The 19881-nt window shown below is 48.5% G+C and overlaps 1 protein-coding gene across 2 annotated transcripts in view; it reads left to right on the top strand.

Annotated features, from left to right (window-relative positions):
- Positions 1 to 19881, top strand: part of wwp2 (WW domain containing E3 ubiquitin protein ligase 2) — a 33917-nt gene that overhangs the window by 6309 nt on the left and 7727 nt on the right. For both annotated transcript variants that reach the window (XM_060061135.1, XM_060061134.1), the window contains exons 6-12: positions 3822 to 3900; positions 5174 to 5346; positions 6154 to 6439; positions 6924 to 7013; positions 11275 to 11449; positions 17375 to 17429; positions 19384 to 19465. In XM_060061135.1, the coding sequence (XP_059917118.1) occupies positions 3822 to 3900; positions 5174 to 5346; positions 6154 to 6439; positions 6924 to 7013; positions 11275 to 11449; positions 17375 to 17429; positions 19384 to 19465 (940 nt within the window). The remainder of the gene's footprint in view (positions 1 to 3821; positions 3901 to 5173; positions 5347 to 6153; positions 6440 to 6923; positions 7014 to 11274; positions 11450 to 17374; positions 17430 to 19383; positions 19466 to 19881) is intronic.

Genomic DNA, 19881 nt, shown 5'->3' with positions numbered 1-19881 from the left:
TCGTGTCGCTTGGGGTGCTTCACCGTGGCGTCAGAATTCCCACTGTTGTGTTAACAAACCGAAACACCACCCGCCGACAACTCTACCTAGCCTCCTCGAATTAAAGAAATAAAAAAAGAACACACAGTCAGCCACAGTCTGACTTCCCCGCAGTGATACTGGCCATTGTGTTTATTTTTGGTTTTCCGACATTAGTTTTCGTTACCGTAACTATGCCTCTAGATGCACGGCAGTCTTCAAAAGCAGTAATTACATACTAACCTGAGGGGTCAACTAAACATGGGTTCAATCAGCGCCCCCCTACTCTCTCTCTCCCGCCCTCCCTCTGCCTCTCTCTCTCCCTCCCAATGGGTCTGAGCCCTACTCCTGACTGTAAACCGCTCTCCCATGGCAGCCCACGGGAACATGGACGAACTCCTGAGTCAGACCGCGTCCTCTGGCCGGCTTTTATGGACCCCGGAGTCCCGAACCCCTCCGGGGTCCCAGCATCTCCGCTCCGGTGTGCGTCAGCCCTGCGCACGGCCACACACAAACACGCACGCACGTGCACACACAGAGGCTTGTCATGCAGACCACGGTTCACAGAGGCCAGAGTGTGTTCTGGTGGATAAACACATGCGATACGTTGGTCAGTGTGGGGGGACACACATTGCTGCATAAATGTGTGTCTTTGTTCGTGTTGAGTATATGTGGACAGCGGTAAAGGTGTGTGCGGGTGGTTATGACAGAGAAGGCTTATATTGCTCTAATAGAACTGCGTCTAAGTTGAATGGGTTGGGTACAGAGACGCTGCATATACCCCATACTTCAGAATATAATTGCAATGAACTGCAAAGATGTTTCTGAATCTCCAGGATTTTAACAAACTTCTTGCAAACTCCTAGAGCACTCAATATTTACCTCCTTCATGATATTGATTCACATTAAATATAGCTGAGGAAACAAACAAATTAATTATCCGCGGGCGTTAATGTAGTCATAAGCTATTGCAACACACATACGGTGATGTGTGTTTCAATTGCATGCCTGTAAGAGTATGTGTCTCTATGTTTCTGCGTGTACGTTGCAGTGTTCTGTACGTGTGAGTCATGGGTCTAGTCTAGCTTATGGGAAGGAGTTTGCTCACTGACTCCCAAATATAGACATGCGATGACGGAAGACGTTTGTGAGAGCTTTTGTGTAATTTGGTTCTTACAATGGCACCATTGGGTTTCATTGCCTTCAGCTCGCCAGTACAATCAGTTCCCTGTGAGGCTGAGGCAGGGGAGGGGGGTTGTAACAGTAACTACTGCCATGGAAGAGCGGCTGCTCTTCAGGAAGCTGTATGAACCAAGCTGGGAGGAGGGGGGGGGGTCGCAAGGTTAACCTCTGAGCTCTGTTTTGCCAAAGGGGGGGGGGGGGGGGGGGGGTGTGCATTATGGTCTTGTACGTGGACACTCATCTATTGCTTGATTCTCGCCCAGACACATGTGCTTGTGTTTTACATTTCAAAGTGTGTGTGTGTGTGTTGGGAGGTAGCTGTATGAATTGGATAAAGGTTGGAGTGTTTTTTTCCCCCCTGCCCCGTTGCTGTTAAGGCCCTCTGTTCACGCACTAAATGCACCTCTGTTAGTTTGGAGGTTGCACTCATTTCCCCCTGGCACACACACACACACACACACACACACACACACACACACACACACACACACACACACACACACACACACACACACACACACACACACACACACACACACACACACACACACACACACACACACACACACACTATAAACCAACCTTTGTGAGGAAAGGTGGAGAAACCCAGGAGCTGAGGTTGGGGAGTGTGGACAAACACATCTTGTACATGTTAGACACACAAACAAGCACACGCAGTCAATGTGAACTCAAAAACCTTATGCATACACCCTTTTCCTTATTTACACAAATGCACACACGTAGCCACACTCAAAGACCCAGTACTGCCAAACATATACTGTAGGTCCTAATCCTATATTGATGCTACTCTGTGTACACGCACAGCAATACTATTGCCTTTTTCGCCTGTTGAAACTATTGGATTGGAAACTGATCTTCGGAAAATTGAAAAAAAACTAAACAAAACGGTATCCTGTTTCTATCATTATGCCCCCCTTATTTCTACATATGCAGATGTATTGTGAAGGCTCATATTCATCGCTGTTGCGGTTCGTACTCCTGGTGGTATCAGAAAAAAGAGCTTGTGCACGAATGACAACTGAACACACTCCAGCTGAACTGGTGTGTGGACACCCTTTGTACAACAAAACTAAAGATTCCTGTATGCGAACAAAATAGAAACATTCTGCTTTGATGTAGCATAACTTCATCACAAAAAAACAAATGCTTAGATTCACACCGTTCCTCTACGTGACACACAGGCATGTAGAGACTGCGCTGCATTGAGGGGTGTGGGATGGGTTGGGGGGGGGGGGGGGGGGGGCTATGACACCATGATTTCTCCTCTATGGTGTGGTTAATTTTTTTGTGTCCACTGGAGCAACTTACAAGTAGCTCTTTCATAGCGGTGAAAAAGGTGTGTGTGTGTGTGTGTGTGTGTGTGTGTGTGTGTGTGTGTGTGTGTGTGTGTGTGTGTGTGTGTGTGTGTGTGTGTGTGTGTGTGTGTGTGTGTGTGTGTGTGTGTGTGTGTGTGTGTGTGTGTGTGTGTGTGTCAGAAATGAGGGGGAGGGAACATTTGCCTTCCATATGATATTTGTGCAAACAGCAAAGCCCTTTTCAGGATGCCATGTTCCAGGTGTGAATGTTGGACACACACAAGCACACCGTGGAAAGACACAAACACACACACACACACACACTGCACATCTTTCACTCCTATTTATGCGTATTGGAGTGCGAGGGAATTTGTGAGTGATAATGAAAGTATGCTATAGCATATAGGTTTCAGACGCGGTCTGGAGCAAGCGGACAGTCACACACATTCCCTCACACTCATCGACCGCATACTGTAAGACGAACAGAAACATACACATACACGCAGCAATAGACACCCAGGCACTTAGACATTTTCGTACACACATCCCCCGAAACTCACTTAAACACACACACCCCTATATTCCTACTCAAACACAGGCGTATATACAGCCGTATACACACACAGCCACAGCACTGGCCATATGCTATTTACAGGGATGAATGGTCTCTATTAAACCACCGGCTTTACTTTCATTGCCTCATGGATTTTGAGTCTATACAGTATGGGTTCCATTATTAACAGTTTTACGGCTTTAAAAAATAATAGGACCATCAAGTCACTGCGTCACTACAGACTATTTTCTCTTCGCGCCGTCTCTGAGCTCTGTGTAGGACTTTATTAATTTCAGTGCAGATCTTGTTCCCAGCCTCAGCACCCAAGCCCCCCCCCCCCCCCTCCCCACCACGATAGGAAACTGGTTTGCAGTGTTTCCCATAGAACAGGGTTCATCGGAAAACATTAGGTTTCATTATTTGTGAGAAGTTTAATTTTGGCTCTCCTGAGTTGGTTAAGTGGCCCTGATTAAGATGAAAGTGTGATATACATGGTGTATCACTTGCCAGGCCAGCGTTGGACTCTACTAGATCTTTTTGTTACTAGAACCAATCGGTTGTATGGCGAACGACTTCAACCAGCCACAATTAAAGCCAAATAAACCAATAAACCACCAATTGTAATAAGCTGTGTTTGGTTCCGTCTCCATGGTTTCTGCACGGTGCTATTATGGCTAGCCCTTTTAAAATAGCTGTGTGCGCTGATAACCCTGTGGTGAAATCATTCCTGCTGCTTTCGTGTGCCTCTGCAGAGATGCTGCAGTCAGACAGACCCGGCCTGAGGAGAACCCAAAGTGAAGAGACTCCCGCCGCAGCCGTACCCCGCAGCAGGTAACGCACGCACACACCACACATTATAATGTTGCATTCAATTTGTATTCAAACCAACTTTTTTTTTTCTTTTGTCAAAATTCAGCAGTACTTTTGGTCCGTTCATACACATACTCGGCAGCCACCAAGTGTGGGCACTAGACTCACACATACTGTAGGTCCACACTCAATCAGCCTGGCAAGTACACAAATGAGCCTTCATAGGCACGTTTACTAAGACTTAGCCCACGCACTCACCCACTCACACCAGCCGCTGGAGTCTCTGAATCCCAGGGGAGCAGTGGTCGGTACAATGATAAACCACAGAGGAGTGGTTATCAGAAAGGCTCTGCAAACTGTCTAGTCTCCAGTCTGACATCTCCGTAATACACACGATGCTTGTAGTTCCCTAAAACCCTTCTGTCATGCAGGTAGCAAGCATCATTAGATGGGATAAGGTTTTAATCAATGGTTCATAAGTGTACTCATGCAAGCACACACACACACACACACACACACACACACACACACACACACACACACACACACACACACACACACACACACACACACACACACACACACACACACACACACACACACACACACACACACACACACACACACACTCTCTACTGGATAAAGTGGTAGCCCGCCATGACAGCAGCATAATGATACATGCAGATGTGGTAGCCCGCCATGACAGCAGCATAATGATACATGCAGATAGTTTTCATTTAGCACTTCACTGGGGGGGAGGGTTGAACAGAGGCCAGGAGGAACTAACTGGGCCTGTGGAAGCTTTTGTCAGCTCAATGGCCTTTTAAGTGCCATATGTTTATGATCATTGTGTGTGTGCGTGTGCGTGCGTGCGCATGTATAGCTTTCCCCCTGTTTCTCAAGTGTCCCCTGCCTCCTTATTGTTGCTCATAAAACAGTTGACATTGACGCGCCCACAGCTCGGTAATGATAGCTCTCCGAGCCCCCTCAGTGGCATTCCACAGCCCTGGGGGGGAATGTCATGAAAATTGTGTTTTCATTGTAAAAATGTTCTTGTCTGAGAAGTAGGGTTATATTTAGCCTTCGGAAAGTATGAGTGTATTTTCAGTGGAACTGGAGCTCAAGCTATATCTAACACACCATTGTATCCCGGCTCCATCCCTCACTCCCTCTTTTATTTTGTCTCCTTTATGCGCAACGTTTTTCTTGGCAGCATTGACACCCATGCGTTCACATACGTTCAAAAATAATTCTCCCGCCATTCCGTTCCTTTTAATGTCTCCCCCTCCTACAGAAGCAACCGGCTCTCAGCGGGGGGGTCCCAGGGCGGGTCCCCGGGGCCCGCCAGAGGGGGGTCCATGACCAACGGGGAGCTGGGCGAGGAGCCGGGCCCCGTCGCCGGGTCAACACCGTCCGGGCGGCCCCGCCCCTCCAAGGTGTCCCACGGCAGCCCTGGAGGCAGCACAGGTACTGAAGCCCCCCCCCACCGTCCCCCGGTTACCTGTGTTCTGGGTGTGTAGAGTGGAACGACCAGGCTCAACTGGCCATAACACAGATAGGAGTCTGCGAATGATTAAATGATAATGTATGATATTTATTAGAAATAAGATAATGAGACATGAGAATGATACCATGGAATCAGTGTTATTAGTGGGGATGAGTGGATGGTGTGCTTTGAGGATTTGGTGTGTAAACACAACCTAGAGTTTAACAAGATAAACCCCATTTGACTGAGCCCCACAAGGCACAACAAAAACAAATTGAAAACCGAACCTGCCTGTGGGGGGAGAGAGCGAGAGGGGCTGATGTGGTCCACCTGAGGGAACCTGCAGGCCCAAGCTGCACAGGTGCACCACATCAGCTGACAGCCCTCTCAGCTCCTCCAACTGGCCCCCGGCGCAGATAAGCAACCGGGAGAACCAGCAGACGGGTCGTCTGGTTTAACATGCCTGGACCACACGTTAAGTCTCCGTGGTTGGAGGCCAAAATAAGTGCCGCCTTTTGTTTCACCTAAGAACTGAACCAGCTCCTTACAGCCACATTGTACTTCTTTATTTTAGTTTAATTCAAATTGAGGCATCGAGGAGAACCTCACTAAATGCAGCACCCTCCTATGATCAGAAGGGGATCTTAGAACGCCTTCTAATCCCCTCCCCTTCCTCCCCCCCTCTCCTCCCTCTCCCCCCCCCCTCTCTCCCCCTTCTCCCCCCTCCCTCCCCCTCTATCCCCCCCTCTCCTCTCTCCCTCCCCCTTCTCCCCCCTCCCTCCCCCCAGCCAAAGCGGAGCTGACCGCCAACGGGCTGGAGAACGGCCGGGCCGGCCCCGCCTGCCACACCCCTCCCCCGGCCTCCCCGTCCGTCAGGTCGCCGGCCCCGGCCAGCGCGGCGGCCAGCGCGGGCGGCGGCGGCAGCAGTAGCAGCAGCGGCAGCAGCCCCTCCCTGGCCCAGGAGGCCCCGATCCTCGCGCCCCCGTCGGAGCCCGGGCCGGCCGGCGCCTCGGGCGCCGAGCTGCCCGCCGCCGCCGCCACGGAGCAGCTGGTCAGCGACTCTCTCCCGGCGGGGTAAGGCGCTCCGGGCTGGGGCGGCAGCGGTACTGTGGGGCTGGGGGGTGTCTGCTGGCTGGGTGGGGCAGCTCGGGGTCATCGGGGGCAGTCTGGTGCGGAGCAGCTGGGTTTGATCAGCATGTTTTTTGGAGCGTGACCCGTGGTTGTTGTGTTTTTATAGGTATTCGTTTTTATTGATAACTGATTCTGATTCAAGTCTCTTTGCCTCCTTTTTGTCCCTCTCTTTTACCTTCTCTCTCTCTCTCTCTCTCTCTCTCTCTCTCTCTCTCTCTCTCTCTCTCTCTCTCTCTCTCTCTCTCTCTCTCTCTCTCTCTCTCTCTCTCTCTCTCTTCTCCTTCTTCTCTCTCTCTCTCTCTCTCTCTCTTCTCTCTTTCTCTTCTTCTCTCTCTCTCTCTCTCTCTCTCTCTCTCTCTCTCTCTCTCTCTCTCTCTCTCTTCTCCTTCTCTCTCTCTCTCTCTCTCTCTCTCTTGTCTCTCTCCAGCTGGGAGCAGAGAGTGCTGCCTCACGGCAGAGTTTACTACGTCGACCACAACACCACAACCACCACCTGGGAAAGACCACTGCCCCCGGGGTATGCGACCATGTATCGATTCAGTTATTTAGCGTGTGTGTATACGTCTTCCGCCTGGCTTAAACATCCGCCGGGACTCTTGTTACTCTAACTGACCTACACAGGAACTAAAAACTGTGTGTATGGAAGTCTCATTGGGTCCCAACTCCAACTACTGTGTCTGTGATTAGCAAGGCTGATGTTATTCTGGTTGGAAAGCCTAGGGGATATCTCGCTGCATCAATGACCACAGCCAGCTCTTACCAACACGACCACAGCCAGCTCTTTTATGGCACACTTATTATTGATTTGTGTGTGCGGGCACACCGGACCATGTTAAAGAGAGTGAGGGGAGAGATGGCTTTTTTTCGGGGGGGGAAAAAAGCAGTCACACACAGACACGCATACGGCATGCACGCTCACTCATACACACTCGACCCCCCCAGACTATCTTAGTTTTTTTCCAGAGAGGGAAGGAGTGAATTGTGGGGCCCCCCCCGAGAACAAAGGCCCTTTCTTAGGCTCGCATGCGGCCCCTGCACAAGAACATACGTGGCCCTGCCAAACCCCCAGCCGCCCGCCTCCCCTGCCCCTTTCACGGGATCAATTAGCAACCTTGTGCTTAGCTAAGTGCTCCCTCTCTATACACACACACACACACACACACAAACACACGCATACACAGACACACACGGACAAAGAAACACACACGGAACTGTTTAGCTAGGAGGGATGCTCCCCCCTCTCTAACTAATGGAAGCCATCCTGGGACGTGGCTGGTCAGCCCTTGTTGGGACATGGCTCCAGTCATGCTGGAAGGGTCTCTTAGCACTATATCAGAGGCCCCTGACGTTCCCGTCTGAGTCATCGATAGAATTGGCAGAAACCTACAACAACCAAAATGAACCCCAGCCTCGCAGACCAGGGCCTACCACAGCCGTCATCCGCTAATGGTCAGCTAACATAACAGATGAAATAATATCCAGCTAAAATAATAATACCGTTTGTTTGGATGGTGGTTCTTCAAAATGGGGAACCCTTCCCCCTCTGTCTCTCTCTTTGCTCTCTCTCTCTCTTTGCTCTCTCTCTCTTTGCTCTCTCTCTCTCTCTCTCTCTCTCTCTCTCTCTCTCTCTCTCTCTCTCTCGGTACCTGGCTTTAGAGGCTTAGGGTCGTTACTGTGTTGGCCTCAGATCGTGTTCCAGACACCTTTTCCAATGTAAAACAAAGTGGCACTGACTCATCCTTTCAAAGGCCGCTTCTGTCTCCCGTGTAAGCTGCTGGCCTTTATTAAAGAATCTCTAGCCAATACTTGGATCATAGATCTTTTTTTTCTCTGTCTGGCCTGGAACTTGGAGCTATTTTATTGTGAGCCCTGACCAAGCGAAACTGCTGTTATCCCACATAGGCCTGCCTAATTTCCTTACATTAAGCAACTGTGTTGTTTTTCCCACAGTACTGCTCCCAAACTGGCCTTCATTTTTGGAAGCTATGGTGCTAGCGTTGAAATAAGGTTTTTGGTAATGTCTAGATAGAGAACCGCACGCACATCGTAATATTTGGAGTACAACCACTCTGGGATGTGTGTAGTATTATTGACGTCCCTGAACAAATCAATTTCCCACCAGAACCCTGGCAGGAGTTCTGTGGTTCGATCGCCTGGGGATTGTTTGGTCATTTTGGTTTGATTCAATTGTGTTGGTGTGAGTGATGTCATTCAGACCCTGGTGTGGATCAAATAATGCCGTGAGCCGGTAGTAATTGTAAATCCGTCTACTTCCAAGTGATCGAAGGTGGGGTGAGTTGGTGGATGCGAACACGACCCCATGCCGAAATTGAGAAACGGCAGATGTGAGCCAAACGCATGCATGTACCATGTAGGGAGTGCAGTTTCATTCAAATCATATAGACACTGTCTTCCTGAACATGAAGACTCTGTGGATCGGTTTCTATCTGGCGGATACATTCTCTCTGGTGGTCTTGTGAGGAGGCTATGTTGCCAGACAGCAACTCCATGTATTAATCCGAAATGTGGTAGCTACACCCATGCCGAAAATCCCAAAGTTAATTTCCTGCAGAATCAGTCATCAACCAAACTGTCCAATGAAATAAGCTCCCAGGTGGTCCATTTGACTTTGGTTCATTCGCAAAAAAACAAAAAAAAAACAGTGGGAAACTTAAGTAGACCAAATAGAGCCAAGCAACTTCTGGTCCAAATGGTTTGGCTGACAGAACCCCACTCATTATACTGGATTAAATGTCCTCCTGACGGAGAACCAGCATGAGAGGGGAAGCAAGCTGAAAGGTTTACGTCCTGTCCAACCGCCTTTCCCCTCCGTTCTCCACAAGACAGCGAGAGATGGAGATGTCAGAGGACGTGTGTGAGCGTGTGCCTCTTGGCCCCACCTAGGTGACCTTAGTATTGGTTCGGCTAGCAGGCGGGAGCCTCCGCTGCTTTCTCGGCGGAATGCTGACGCTCGTGACTCACAGATAGGAAAACAGGAGCGTCACTGTGAGGAGAAGCCGGGCTCTGCAATCATGTTTTCAAAGGCTTCCTGAGAAAAACTTGTCTACTTCATATATATATATATATATATATATATATATATATATATATATATATATATATATATATATATATATATATATATATATATATATATATATATATCTATCTATCTATCTATCTATCTATCTATCTATCTATCTATCTATCTATCTATCTATCTATCTATCTATCTATCTATCTATCTATCTATCTATCTATCTATCTATCTATCTATCTATCTATCTATCTATCTATCTATCTATCTATCTATCTATCTATCTATCTATCTATCTATCTATCTATCTATCTATCTATCTATCTATCTATCTATCTATCTATCTATCTATCTATCTATCTATCTATCTATCTATCTATCTATCTATCTATCTATCTATCTATCTATCTATCTATCTATCTATCTATCTATCTATCTATCTATCTATCTATCTATCTATCTATCTATCTATCTATCTATCTATCTATCTATCTATCTATCTATCTATCTATCTATCTATCTATCTATCTATCTATCTATCTATCTATCTATCTATCTATCTATCTATCTATCTATCTATCTATCTATCTATCTATCTATCTATCTATCTATCTATCTATCTATCTATCTATCTATCTATCTATCTATCTATCTATCTATCTATCTATCTATCTATCTATCTATCTATCTATCTATCTATCTATCTATCTATCTATCTATCTATCTATCTATCTATCTATCTATCTATCTATCTATCTATCTATCTATCTATCTATCTATCTATCTATCTATCTATCTATCTATCTATCTATCTATCTATCTATCTATCTATCTATCTATCTATCTATCTATCTATCTATCTATCTATCTATCTATCTATCTATCTATCTATCTATCTATCTATCTATCTATCTATCTATCTATCTATCTATCTATCTATCTATCTATCTATCTATCTATCTATCTATCTATCTATCTATCTATCTATCTATCTATCTATCTATCTATCTATCTATCTATCTATCTATCTATCTATCTATCTATCTATCTATCTATCTATCTATCTATCTATCTATCTATCTATCTATCTATCTATCTATCTATCTATCTATCTATCTATCTATCTATCTATCTATCTATCTATCTATCTATCTATCTATCTATCTATCTATCTATCTATCTATCTATCTATCTATCTATCTATCTATCTATCTATCTATCTATCTATCTATCTATCTATCTATCTATCTATCTATCTATCTATCTATCTATCTATCTATCTATCTATCTATCTATCTATCTATCTATCTATCTATCTATCTATCTATCTATCTATCTATCTATCTATCTATCTATCTATCTATCTATCTATCTATCTATCTATCTATCTATCTATCTATCTATCTATCTATCTATCTATCTATCTATCTATCTATCTATCTATCTATCTATCTATCTATCTATCTATCTGTATATCTATCTATCTGTATATATTTACATATACACACACACACACACAAGTGACCTGAGATTTATTTGGGAGTCAAGTGAATAAGTGTGTCGCTGTTTGGGGTACGGCTGGAGGAGGCTGACTCAATAGGATCCAGATTGCACAAAGCAAAGCTGCAAAGATCATTCACATATGTCCACATGACACCTCTACCGAACAGTGACCTGTGGTAGTAACTCTCTCTCTCTTTCTCTCTCTTGCTCCCCCCCCCCCTACGGTTTCTTGGCAAAGCTGGGAGAAGCGTGTGGACCAGCGGGGTCGCTTCTACTACGTGGACCACAACACGAGGACCACCACATGGCAGAGGCCCACCGCAGAGTCGGTGCGCAACTATGAGCAGTGGCAGAGCCAGCGGAACCAGCTGCAGGGCGCCATGCAGCAGTTCAGCCAGCGCTTCCTCTACCAGGTGAGTTGGGCCAGGGGCTCTCCACACACCCAGCCCCAACTCCCCCCGCCCCTCCGCCTGGTCAATCGTTGGCGACAATTGAATTAATGCATGGCTTTCAGTCATGTAAGGTGAAAGAAACCAGGTGAAAGGGAATTTGTCGTACCCTTTTCCAAAGGCAACGTTTCTATTGACTGGGCTATTTTAGTCATATGTCTTCGTTGGGCTGGCTTGGCGTATTTATAATATATGTTAAATAACAGCCTACAATCTTTTGAGTTTCCCTCATTTTTCTTCTTCTTTTCAATCCACTGGGACATCCATTTGGATACCATGAAGCACTGCGCTCTTTTACCTTCTCCCCTGCTGCCGTGGTCACTTGGGAGGCAGCCCGTCGGAGGGCTGTAAACGTCTTCCACCTGCAACTCAACCGCAGCAGCCATTATGTCACTCTATGCTTCATCCAGAACTTTATAGGATGAGGCTGCCTTATTGTGCAGCCATCGATGTATGATAATCGCTTTCAAGCACTAGCTGGGTCGTAGCGGACGTGTCGGCCAAAGTCCTACTGTAGAGGGCATGGTAAAGGAATTTTAGTGGCACTCTTTATGATTGTTTTTCATTGGAGTTCGTCCAAGGAGCTGCCTGTTGTGTCTCTATCTCCCTGACAGTGGCCGTCCTTTCTGTGGAAGAGCAGACAAGGTCAAATTTCACCCAGACAGTAGAAGTATTTTGGCACGAAAACAACGGATGGTTCTTAACTGGGTGTTCCCAAGCACGGCCCATTAGTAAAATCAACCAAGTTTAAGCACTCCTATTATAAAAGTGGTCCTATTATAAAAGTGGACCACTCCCTGCGTCCACCATGTGTGTGTGTCTGTGTGTTTGAGAAACCCCCCGGCTCTGTCCAAGCTTCCGCTTGCCTTAAAGTGACAATCTCAAAGATCTCCAAAGATTTCAATGTAAATAAATCTCAGTAAAGTCACTATCTATCGCCAGAGGAGGGATTGAGCCTATGTCCCACTGTTTACAGCCCTTGTGTTTGCAGTATTATGCGTATTCAGAACCGGGTGTTTCTGGCGACTTTCCCACCACGCACTAGAATCCCAAGCGGTCACGCACTAGAATGACGCGTTTTCCATCACCAAGCAGTGGCTGATACACCAGAGAGGGTATGGCAGACGCAACAAACTCGCTCTTACACTCGTTGCGCGTGTGTGGCTGCGTACCGTTTTAGGTAACGCCAAGGAGAACGAACAGGGACCTTTTGAGATTGCCTCTTAAAACAAGACCATGAACTCGGTCCCTCTAACCAACCGATCAAAAATAAGTCCCACCTCCACAGCGGGCCCGACAATAGCCTCCGGCCTCCCATTCCCCGCTCAACCGTCCATATCCGTCACGTCTGTCTGTCTGCTCCACCCCACCACCCTAAGGCCAAATCCCATTTCTACCCCTTACCCCTTCCCCTTCCCCCTCCCCGTTGTTTTGAAGGGGGAATGGGAAGGGGTAAGGCGTATAAATGGGATTGGGCCTAAGCCTAGCTCTATGTCTGTCCCTAAAGCTTGTATTTCGAGGGAAATGATACACGTTTTGATGCATGACTTCAGATGTGAGACCGGGGTTCTCACTCGCCCTCTCCCCCTGCCCTCACTGACCCTGGCTGAGGGGGGGCCAGCAGCCCAGCCTGGCCCACGCCTTCCTGGTGACGTCTTCTGGAATGCCCCCTTCTCTGTTGATAGGGACGGCTATTTATGGGGCCAGCCTCGTGTGAACGAGATAAGCATGCCACACATGCACATTAGCCGGTTTTACAAGAGGGGGTGCACGAACAAAAGTAAACATGGCGCGAAAACACACAGCCTTCATTCCTTTAGCTTATGAACATCTACACACAGACACAAGGTCATGGAAGGGACCCAGAGCCCCTTCACATCTTCTGTATGGCACTCGCCGTGTGCATGTGCGTGTGTGGGTGTCTTCAGATGTGCTCACAGAGCTGTAATGTGGAGGTCAGGTGGCACATTTCTGTCCCAGCGCGGGACAGTGTGCGGGTTCTGTTCCCCACTTAGGCTGTTGGTAACACTTATGTACACACACATATCGATACTCTCACACATAGCCATAAACTACAACTTATCATAAAGTAAACGCTGGCTAAGGCTACCGTGAAGTGACCATGCAGGCAAGTGTGCATGTGAAAGTGTGTATGGGTTTTGAGAACAATCCTCATGGATATAAATACAGGCCTGCCTGTTATTGTAAGCGTGTCCCAGTCTAAATTGTTGTTAGAGTGTGTGTGTGTGTGTGTGTGTGTGTGCACATACACGTCGTGCACACTCACACAATGGCTTGCCTTTGGTAATTGCTGCTCGTTAGTAACCCAGGAGAAAGCAGTCTCGCAATCATTAACTGCTCTTTCCGGCTCACCCCCATAAACTCTCTTATCCCCCTTCTGAGACCCAAAGTCGCCTTTTCTTTGTATTGCTCCCTTTTGACAAGTCTATTTATTTCCCGCTCTTATTTTTTTTCTTTTATCAATATCCTGACTCTATACATGGTGGATAGAGGTAGATCGCTCTCCATATGTCGCTCCTAAATCAATATTTCTTTACCACACACGCACACAGTGTGCCCCCCCCCCCCCCCTCCTTCTCCTTCTGGGGGGCCTCTGTCCATTCTTCGTGAAACAGGGGCCCTTAACAGCAGCACCACCTGAAATGGTCCTGGGTCTCATCTCACACACACACACACACACACACACACACACACACACACACACACACACACACACACACACACACACACACACACACACACACACACACACACACACACACACACACACACACACTGAGAGGTTTCATGAGTTTGCTCTCGGTCAAACACATGCGCTCTGTTCCACACTGCAGAACATATACACTTTCTGCGCTCTGTGGGGAAAAAAAGCTTATACCGATAAACCTGAACACACAAAGACGTCTGTCATGTGTGCGTTAACTACATTAAAACGGATACATTGGAATAAATATTAATAAATAATTTTGCTGAGGGAAGAACTAATAATAAACTAGAATTCTGTGTTATGGATTTGAAATGGATTTTATTTGGAGAGTTAATACAACTTTATTTCTCCTGGTCGTTGTACACATTAACTTTCAGAGAGTTTGTTGGCATAATGATGTTAGAGCTGTGTATTTTGGACTGTCTATTTCAATACATTTTAACAATTCTTTGCCATATCATGCATAAATCATGTTTGGTGAGTAGAAATGTCCACTCCTCCCCTCCTTGTGAACTACAGTCAAGTACAGAACCCTTTTACAACAGTCAGAGTACCAGTAAGACCCAAGATGTGTTCAGCGGTTAGATAGGCCGTCTATGCAATTCAGATAAACCACAGGGCGGTCATTACTTAGCTACAACTACTGTGTGTATTACATGTGTATTCTACTTATTTTATACAATACCTTGATATTTGGCATGTGTATTCTACTTATTTATTACAATACCTGGTTATTAACGGGCCGCTGCTTTATCTGATCTTTTTGGCAGAATCCTTGGTCGCCGTGCTTTGCTCCAGCGTTTCTTTTGGCCACCATTTTGCTTTCTTTCATAACCTCCTTCTCTCGCCCGTCTCGCTCTCCCCCCGATTTCTCTCCTGCAACTTTCTCCTCCTATCTCATTCCCCTTCCATCTGGGAGCCGGCGCGGAAGCCTCCGGAGGGCCGTGCCGCGTGCGATGATGTCATCTTTACACCATTATATTCTCCTTTTACCTTTTTTAGTCACAATTAGTCCCAAAGCTAAACAGAAGGGTGGGGCCACCCAGGGGCCCGAGATTGCCCGTCGATTTGAGGGGTGCTCCGGTGCACGTATCAAATACCCCCAAACGCACACTCGACGCTTGGTGCCGGCAGCCCCACACGTTAACCCCACCGTGCTACGGCTGCCCCCCCCCCCCCCCCCCAGCGTTCCCTCCCAGCCCTGTGTTCCCTAGGCTGCTCCCCCCTCCGTCCCCCTGTTTAGAGTTTCCATGATAAAAGCCACCCGAATGAGGCCCCAGTCACAACGTGTTTGGGGGAATTGCATCGTGGAGTGAATCTGGCATCTAACACACACACACACACACACACACACACACACACACACACACACACACACACACACACACACACACACACACACACACACACACATCCCTTTTCTGGTGCAAGGCTACTCGTGACGGGTGCCATTTTAACGGTGGTGCTGTGTAACAGCGTTTCTTGGAAAGGTACGAGCGGAGAGGGACCAAGAGTATGGAAAACGGCGGTCGTTGAGATGTGTTCTTGTTGGTTGTTTTTCCAGCAGGGGCCCCGGTTTGGACGCAAGCACACACTAACAAGCTCACCTCTCTGAATGTTGTCGCCGGGTGCCGAGGGTGGAACAGTACTGTAATATGTTCTCTTCTTGCGAGGGGGGCCTATGGGGGGTACGGGGTGGATCTGAGTTGATAGTGATGGGGCTGTTGGCCGCAGCACTATGAAGAGGCCGGTTGTTTGAGGTCCTTTTAGTTCATGAAAACCATCATTGCTCTTCAAGTCCTCAAAAGGCTCTTTTCAGCTTCTTTTCCACCCAAGTTCATAAAATTATATTTGTGCCCTTTTTGTGTGTGTGCGTGCGTGTGTGTGTGTGCGCGCGCGCTGAAACGAAGGGTGTGTTCACATTGAATGAGCATTCACCATCCTCGCAAGGGAAGTTTTCCACCGGGTTGTGCACGGGAGTGGCTGCATGCACACCCGTGCACGCACTCAAAACACACACGACGGTGTGCATGTGTGTCGGCCTATGCGTGTGTGAGTGTGCACAGAGTGAGTGTGCACAGAGTAAATGTGGCTCACGTCGGCTCAGGGATGAATAAAGGTGCCTTTTGTCAGGCCGGGGTGGTGGCGGGGCGCGGGGTGTGGCTGGGCTGGGGGCGGGGGTAGAGGGGGGTGTCCAGTCTGGAACCAGTATGAATGTTGCCTCAGTTTCTCATAGACATCGCACCTCCCTGCCTACTTTCACAGCCCAGTCCGAAAGGAGAGGTGGAGGGAGGGAGGGAGGGAGGGAGGGAGGGAGGGGGCGAGAAGGAGGAGGACCTCCAGAGCAGGGTTAAAGGGGTGGGTGCCAGGGTGGTGGTGGTGAGGGTTTGACGGTGTGGGGGTGGCTGAGCTAGGGTGAGTGTGTGTGTGTGTGTGTGTGTGTGTGTGTGTGTGTGTGTGTGGGAGGGGTGGGGCTTTGAGCCAGCCAGTGAGCTCATTGGAACAGCATGTTGTTGGTTGTTTTTTCTTATATCTTCCTACCATGCGTGTAGTTTTTGGAAGGCATACGAGCAGCCTGCCGGCCAGCCTCCTCAGTCTCGGCTGGCCGCTGCACAGAAGAGGAGGCATCTGCCCATCTCACCACCACCACCACCACCACCACCACCAGCACCACCACAGCCGACACCACCATCACCAACCCCGTCGTCCTCCTCCCCAGCCGTAGCAGCATTGCCACAGCTCTCGTCTGCTTCCTCATCGAGCCCCCCCTGTGCTTAAGGGGTGCCGGAGCCCTAGCCGAGTGCTCATGCCGCCGGCGATGAGTCGGCCATTATCCCGTTCGAGCGGCTGGGGTTTGGCCTTGCGAGGCCGAACGCCTGGCGAGACCGAAAAATGCGCTTATTTTTTACACACGTGAGATTTAAGCATTTTTTTCTCACTTATTTATTTTTTTCGCGGGCGATCCTTGCTCATCATGAGGAAAAAAGAAAGAAATACCTTGGCCCGGCAGCTTGAAGAGCGTCCCGCTGCCGCAGTCTAATGGAGGGGGAGAAGCAGGAGGAGGGTAAACGCTGCCAGACCGCACAGACGGTCTGTGATGGGTGCGTGGAAACGGACGACGTCCTAACGGCAACGGGCCTGTCTCTGTGTTTCTTTCCCAGTCCACCGCGGCTCCTGTGGAGAATGACCCCCAGGGCACACTACCTACTGGATGGGGTGAGTTCTCTCACACACACACACACACACACACACACACACACACACACACACACACACACACACACACACACACACACACACACACCCATATACAAGCACACACATGCCAGACACACACACACACACACGTAGGTTTAAGTACACATTTTTTTCTGACACATACAACCTGAAAACCAGACCAGCCCTATTATTAATATTAAATCAAGGTTCTACCTTTTTAAAATGCTGTAGCCGTTTGCCTTTACTTGTGCATGGATTCTAATTGGGAAAAATGGAAGTGGTGTGAGCTGCCCCTCGCCTCGGCCAAATGGTGTCCCAAGCGGGGGCGGCCTGAGGCGGAAGGAGAGCGGCGCCCTCGCTCATTAGCCAGCGCCGGTTAGCTGGAGTCACAGTTAGCAGGAGAACGTAATGGTCCACAGCCCCTCCAGCCATCTGTCAAACGCAGCAGCGGCCGCATGGCAGACTCAATTTCTCCCCAATGGGCCAACATGGGGTTCCGAGGCTGGAAAGTGCACGAGAAGCTTAATGCAGTCGTACATGGACGAGTGAGCTAGGCAAACATGGGCAGAGCCCAGAGTTCCCGGGGCTGCAAGTGGTTTGGCAGATTCCTAGCTCTCACCAACGGCACTGTCTCCCAGATCCAAACCTACAAAATCTCTGCTGAGGTCTATGATGTCAGGGCTGTGGACACGGTGTACACTTTGCTTGTTAAAGCGCAAACTTGCGCTGCCTCCTTGTTCGTTTTACTCAAAACGCTAAATTACAGAGGCCGCGCTGCTGACATGATAAATGCACTTTATCCAACCCCCAAATGCCCAAAGCCTAATGCACATTTTATGTTCTATCTGACCAGCTTTTATTACAAAAAGCCTTTTGCACCCAAACCAAGCTCCCATCGGGCCGCTGGCTCCCATCCCCTACCCATGATGCCTTCTCAACATGTTGCGGCCTCGCAGACGTAGAAAACTCCATTATAGCCCTGGCTCCAATAACCCCCCCCCCTCTCCTTACGCACGTCTCTTTGGTTCAACTGCGGTTTGAGGCTCCTTTTCATTCCTTTTTTTACAGCGAGAGAGGGAGAGGGAGGATGGGGCGAGGGAAGGAACGAGGGGGAAAGGGGTAATAGCAGAGAGAGAGAAAAATAGAACAAGGAGGTTGATGATGATGATGATGGACGATGAAGGACTGGGCAGAGTAACTGTTTTTTGAAAAGCCCAAGTAAGCGCAGGAAAGGAGGGGTCATTATGGGATGGGGGGAGGGGGGGGGGGTGTGAAGGAGGGAGGGGCAGCGATGTGAGGGCTACTGTTGGTGCGCCTTCCGCACGTGTCCGTTAATGAGGAAAAGATGTCTGGGAACGGGGAGCTAGGGGAGTGGGGGATAGGGGGGGGGTTCAAGAGGGAGATTGAGGGGCCTACCGTACCCTGTAAAGTCAAACGGCTAAGCTATAGCTGGATAGGCACAAACACACACCCAACCATACACATACGGCCTGGAATACCGCCGTCATTCCTTTTATAGGCCGTCCAAAAAGAGGATATTCAATAAAAAAATAATAGCAACTGGAGATACTGGACCTGCTGAGGTATTTTTAAAAATGTGCTGCAGCGAAATACCACGTAGCCGTCTGTTTCTTATCACCGTAGTGAGATTTAACCACTCAGGCCTCTCTCCCTCCCCCCCCCCCCCCCCCCCCCCCCCCCCCCCAACAAACACACACACACACACTCTCCCTTATTCACTGGAACAAGGACGCCCCTGTGTCTCTGTTTATTGACACAGTTAGTGTTTTTGTTTTTATTGAACCACTCTTTGTGAAGCGGCTGCAGGCATGCCCGTGCCTCAAGTACCGTCGCCACCGTGCCTTGAAGTTTGGATTATGTACCTTGTTTTGCCTTCCCCGTGATGTGTTTGGTCAACCTTGTCCCTGTTGTGTGTGTGTCTTTTTTGCAGAGAAGAGACAGGACAATGGGAGAGTGTACTACGTCAACCACAACACCCGCACGACACAGTGGGAGGACCCGCGCACCCAAGGGTGAGAGGGAGACACAGAGACTTTGCGTGTGTGTGCATTGTGTGTATGTGTGTTATCAATGGGAACATACTTTTGTTACTCTCAAGCTTGGGAAATGACAAAAACCACAGGTTGATCACTCCCATGTTTTAGTCATACCAGCCTCGTGTGGGCTACCATTTTTTATTTCTTCATTCACTGCCCCTGAAGCTCTTCCACACAATCCCCCCCCCCCCCCCCCCCCCCCCACCACTGGTTATCACCCTAAACCAGGCTTCCCTGCAACTCCTCAGTCAAGCCCCTCCCAAAGACCCCATTCGCCCCCAAAACAAACTCAACAGCTCAATTGATGTGGCAGATTCCCCTACAGTCAGCCCGGGAGGTGTTATGAGCTACGGCGGAGGCGGCGGCGCTAGCGGCAGGGGGGGGGGGGATCA

The sequence above is a fragment of the Gadus macrocephalus genome, chromosome 9, assembly GCF_031168955.1.
Source record: "Gadus macrocephalus chromosome 9, ASM3116895v1".
Taxonomy (NCBI): Eukaryota; Metazoa; Chordata; class Actinopteri; order Gadiformes; family Gadidae; genus Gadus; species Gadus macrocephalus.
The sequence above is the reverse complement of the archived record's forward strand: the minus strand, read 5'-3'. Positions and strand labels throughout refer to the sequence as shown.